General features: G+C 50.5%; 1 protein-coding gene across 1 annotated transcript in view; it reads right to left on the minus strand.

Moving 5' to 3' along the window:
• Positions 1-3,495: 3,495 nt before the first annotated feature.
• Positions 3,496-4,750, minus strand: part of LOC133983086 (ankyrin repeat domain-containing protein 34A) — a 1,602-nt gene continuing 347 nt past the window's right edge. Inside the window, exon 1 of the mRNA XM_062422038.1 lies at positions 3,496-4,750. This exon is cut by the window's right edge and continues 347 nt beyond it. Coding sequence (XP_062278022.1) covers positions 3,496-4,750 — 1,255 coding nt within the window.

Consider the following 4,750-nt stretch of genomic DNA (forward strand, 5'->3'; position numbering starts at 1 on the left):
GATCAGACCAGATGCTCGATGCTCACACAGAACGCCTCTCGCTCTATAAAGATTAGATTGAGGCGTAAAGAGCAGGACGGTTCTGGTGTCAGTATAAATATGAGGGTCAGAGTATCGGCGGGTCTTCATGGAAGTCATACTGGGTGAACATGTGGAGGACATTCAGTCTGTCCCACCTGCAGGAGACACAACATTCAACTCTGATAAACATTCAAACATTTGATTTCTTCACGTCTGGTTTTATTTTATAGTTTTATTATCGTGATGATCGTCACGTTCAGACTCAAACCAACAGTGTTCCTCCTTCCATACTTCCTGTCTGTGTTGCTCTTTGGATCCAAGATTAAAAACAGATCTGAAGTTTCATGATCAGACAGCTGAGAGTTATTTATTTATTTATTTATTTATTTATCATATTTTAACAAGAAACTGCTCACAGATATAATTTCATGTTTTTCAGCACATTTTCTGCTCGAGTGAGTTTTTCTGTCAGCAGGACTGTGTGTGTGTGTGTGTGTGTGTGTGTGTGTGTGTGTGTGTGTGTGTGTGTGTGTGTGTGTGTGTGTGTGTGTGTGTGTGTGTGTGTGTGTGTGTGTGTGTGTGTGTGTGTGTGTGTCTGTGTGTGTTTGTGTGTGTGTGTGTACAGGTGTGTCTGTGTGTGTGTGTGTGTGTCTGTGTGTGTGTGTGTTTGTGTGTGTGTGTGTACAGGTGTGTCTGTGTGTGTGTGTGTGTGTGTGTGTGTGTGTGTGTGTGTGATTAACAAAGATAAATCACTTGTTAGTGGATCAGCTGGTTTGAGTCTGAACATGAAGAAGAAATATAAAATAAAACCAGACGGACCAGGCGAGTCTTTCCCAGGATCGCCTGACTCTGATAGATCATTTAATTTATAATCTTTAAGTCTTTAAAGTGTCATGAAAAACATTTTTAGTCAAACTGAACAACAGATTTGAAGTCTACTCAGTGATCTTCAGAGACTCAGTCGAACAGTAAATCCTCTGGTTCTGTTCTGTTTCAGGTGGAAATCAGTTTCATCTCTGAGCGTCCAATCCAGAGACGAGTTTAAGACCTTTCATGATGATTGACGGATGGTTCATCCAATCACTGCAGAGTATTCCCAAGCAGGACTCCTCAGATGGTTCTGTGTGATGAACCGTGAGGTGCTGGAATAACTGAATCAGATCAGTCGTCTGGATGTTGGCAGACTGTCTGAGAAGAGTTTAAAGTGTTTCCCTGGTTCTGGTGTTTGTGCTTAGTGAGTCTGACTCTGACTCTGAGATGAAACTGATTTCTAGAACATGTGACTCTGAGCAGAGAGGAAATGTGAGACTAATGGAGCTTTTCCATTTTACAGTTCCAGCTCGACTCAACTCTTCTCCATCAGGGATAGTACCTGGTACCTGCTGCTTTTTTAGTATCTGCCGAGGTTCCAAGCGAGCCGAGCCGATACTAAATGTGACGTCAACAGTCTGCTGGCCACTGATTGGTCAGAGAGTCACTGGAAGAGTCATGAGCCGTCCCACACAAGAATCAAAGCCGGCATTTATGAAATACCAACAACAGTGTTACAGAGATTAGTTTCTCTTCTCTTGCTTTGTGTGAGACAGAAAGCCTCATACAGCAGCAGGAAGGAAGGAAGGAAGGAAGGAGAAGAAGACATGAAGGACAGAAGGAAGGAAGGAAGGAAGGAAGGAAGGAAGGAAGGAAGGAAGGAAGGAAGGAAGAAAGGAAGACAGAAAGCCTCATACAGCAGCAAGTACACCATCGCCTCCATTGTTTATGTGTTTGTGTCGCGTAGAAAACAAAGTCACGGCAGTTTAACGCAGCGTTGCTAAGGCGACCCCGCTCACGTTGAGGAGGAACTATAGTAGTGGAAAAGGTTCCTGGTACCAAACCGAGTAGAGCTGGAACTGTAGAGTGTAAAAAGCTCCATAACGCTTTAACCTTTCAGCTCCTCCTAGTGGTGAACCGGATGAAGTGCTTCATTGCTTCACACTGAGTGGGTTGACATTACAGTACAGGATCTATTGCACATGAACAGATGAGTTCAGATCTTTACAGTATTTACAGTCTCATCGGGTTTTGGTTCGAGTCCTCCGAACAGCTTCACCGTCACGATGTGACGTCTTTGGAATTTCATGAACAAGAGACTGCGCCTCATTTTCCCTTCAAACACTGAGATGGTTTAACCCTCCTGTTGTCCTCGAGTTAAGGGAGGGAGGGAGGGAGGGAGGGAGGAAGGGAGGGAGGGAGGGAGGAAGAAGGATGGAAGGGAGGAAGAAGGAAGGAAAGGAGGAAGGAAAGATGGAAGGGAGGAAGAACGAAGGAAAGGAGGGAGGAAGGGAGGAAGGAAAGGAGGAAGGAAGGGAGGGAGGAAGAAGGAAGGAAGGAAGAAAGTTGGATGGAGGAAGGAAGGAAGGAAGGAAGGACAGAAGGAAGGAAAGAAGGAACAGTCCAAACAGACGGGGTCAGTCTGACCCGGGAGGACGACAGGAAGGTTAAAGTAGTCAAACATCATCAGGACGCAGTGTGGAGTTATTCAGAGGAACTAAAGGAGCATTTACACTGAAATACCAACTATTATATAGAGTGTAGATAATTACATACAGCGCACTTTATCCACATCCTTAAATCAGAACTGGAGCTTTTAAAATAAATACCTAGCTTCATTAACACCTGCTGGAAGATAGTTTTCCTCTCCAGCTTCACGGATTCCACCTCGGTGCAAAATGTGCATCTGTAAACATCGAACAAGTCAGATCTTCTCATGCTTGAAGTGGACTCAGACTCTGGAGGGTTTGAGGAGAGTTCAGGAAGCATCAGGAAATATGGTGTAAACTGGGTTTGTTTGAGTCCTGCGGTTCAGCAGAGCGATGACGGCAGGAAGCTGCAGTGAGGAGAGATGCACCAACGCTTCAGAAACATGAGCTGAAGGTTCAGATTATAGTTTATCAGCTGCTATAATAAATAAATAACATGTTTAATCTGATTTAGGTGGGTTAGATACAGAGCTTTAACCCTCCTGCTGTCCTCGAGTCAAGGAGGGAGGGAGGGAGGAAGGAAGGAAGGGAGGGAGGAAGGAAGGAAAGGAGGGAGGAAGGAAGAAGGGAGGAAGGAAGGAAAGGAGGGAGGAAGGAAGAAGGGAGGAAGGAAGGAAGAAGGAAAGGAGGGAGGAAGGAAGAAGGGAGGGAGGGAAGGAGAAAGGAAGGGAGGAAGGAAGAAAGAAGGAAAGGAAGAAGGAAGGAAGGAAAGGAGGAAGTAAGGAAGAAGGAAGGAAGGGAGAGAAGGAAGGAAAGGAAGAAGGAAGGAAGGGAGGGAGGGAGGAAGAAGGGAGGGAGGGAGGGAGGGAGGGAGGGAGGGAGGGAGGGAGGAAGAAGGAAGTAGTGTGACCCTGGTCTACAGTAGTCTGACCCTGGTCTAAGTGTTGGTGCAGCGCTCCTCTTCCAGTCCTTCAGTGGTCTGAGGACCTGCAGCTTCCCGTCACGCCTCCGCTCATCAATCCCCGTTGGACTCGACCACCTTCTCCGCCAGAATCTCCTGGAAGGTGGAGAGCTGCTTCATCTGCTCCGTCTGCATCGAGTGTCTCCTCATCAGCTTCTTCTTCATCTTGAAGTCGGGCCCCCGTTTGGGCGAAGCCGGGGCCACGGGGACCAGGAGCTTGTGCCCGGAGTGGACGGGGGAGGTGGGTTTGCCGTTGGCCCGGATGTCTGGGATCGGTCTATGGGGGTTGATGTTGAGCGGAGGCAGGAAGCCGGGTCTGGTGTGGGAGATGTGGTCCAGCAGAAGGGTCCCGGAGCCCCGGCGCTCCAGCAGTCCTGGGGGACGCCGGCGCATGGTGATGGGGGACACTGAGTTGGGGATGTTCTCCAGAGACTCCCTGGAGGAGCTGGTGACCAGGGACAGGGGGGAGGCGTTGTACCTCCTCCGCTCCACAGACACCCGACCGGAGTCAGGAGATCCTGGGATGGACTCTGGGCAAAGGTGGGTGTCCGACTCGTAGTGCTCCATCCGGGTCAGTTTGGGGTGAGCCAGGGCCCGGGCAGCGACTGCCCCCGGTCCCCCGGCGTTCTCCTGGGACTCCGGGGCCGTGTTCCTGCGGTACAGGATCTGGTGCTGCTGAACTTTGTCGGCCCAGGAGGAACCGGAGAGGGCTGCGCAGTCCTCGGAGCAGGACCGGTCGATGAGTTTTGGGGAACTCGGATCGTGGGTCTCGATACTGTGTCGCCTTGACAACAGAGGTCTCGCAGGTTCTGTAATGGTTAGGCCGTTTATCTCGGCGATGGTCTTGGTCAGATCGCAGCCGCCCTCCTCCTCCAGACCTCCGCCCCCCCTCTCCTGAGGAACCCCGCTCAGCACCGATGGCGCCACCAGACCCCAGGGCTCCGAATTCAGCCTCTTCAGCAGCTTACGAGGCGGCGGTCGCTTCTCTCCAGGCGGTCGAGCAGAAGGTAAGGGCAGAGCCGAGGTGAGCGCGAAGCTGAAGATCCCTTCTTCGTCTCTGCCGCCGTCGGCTGCCGGCGAGGAAGTGCCGATCTCCACCTCAGAGGGGGACATGCAGGCCGGGGACAGCTTGTCCACAATGCCTGGCGAGGGAGGAGAGTTGAGGTACTGCTTTGTCTTCTTGGTGCCAGACGGAGACGTGTCTGTTGTGATGATGATCACCTCTTTGCCTTTGGCCTTGCAGGCATCCAGCAGGACCTGCAGAGTGTCGCGGTCCCCCTTGTTGATGGCGTGAACGAGGGCAGAGGAC

Source organism: Scomber scombrus, chromosome 7 (genome assembly GCF_963691925.1).
Source record: "Scomber scombrus chromosome 7, fScoSco1.1, whole genome shotgun sequence".
Lineage (NCBI taxonomy): Eukaryota > Metazoa > Chordata > Actinopteri > Scombriformes > Scombridae > Scomber > Scomber scombrus.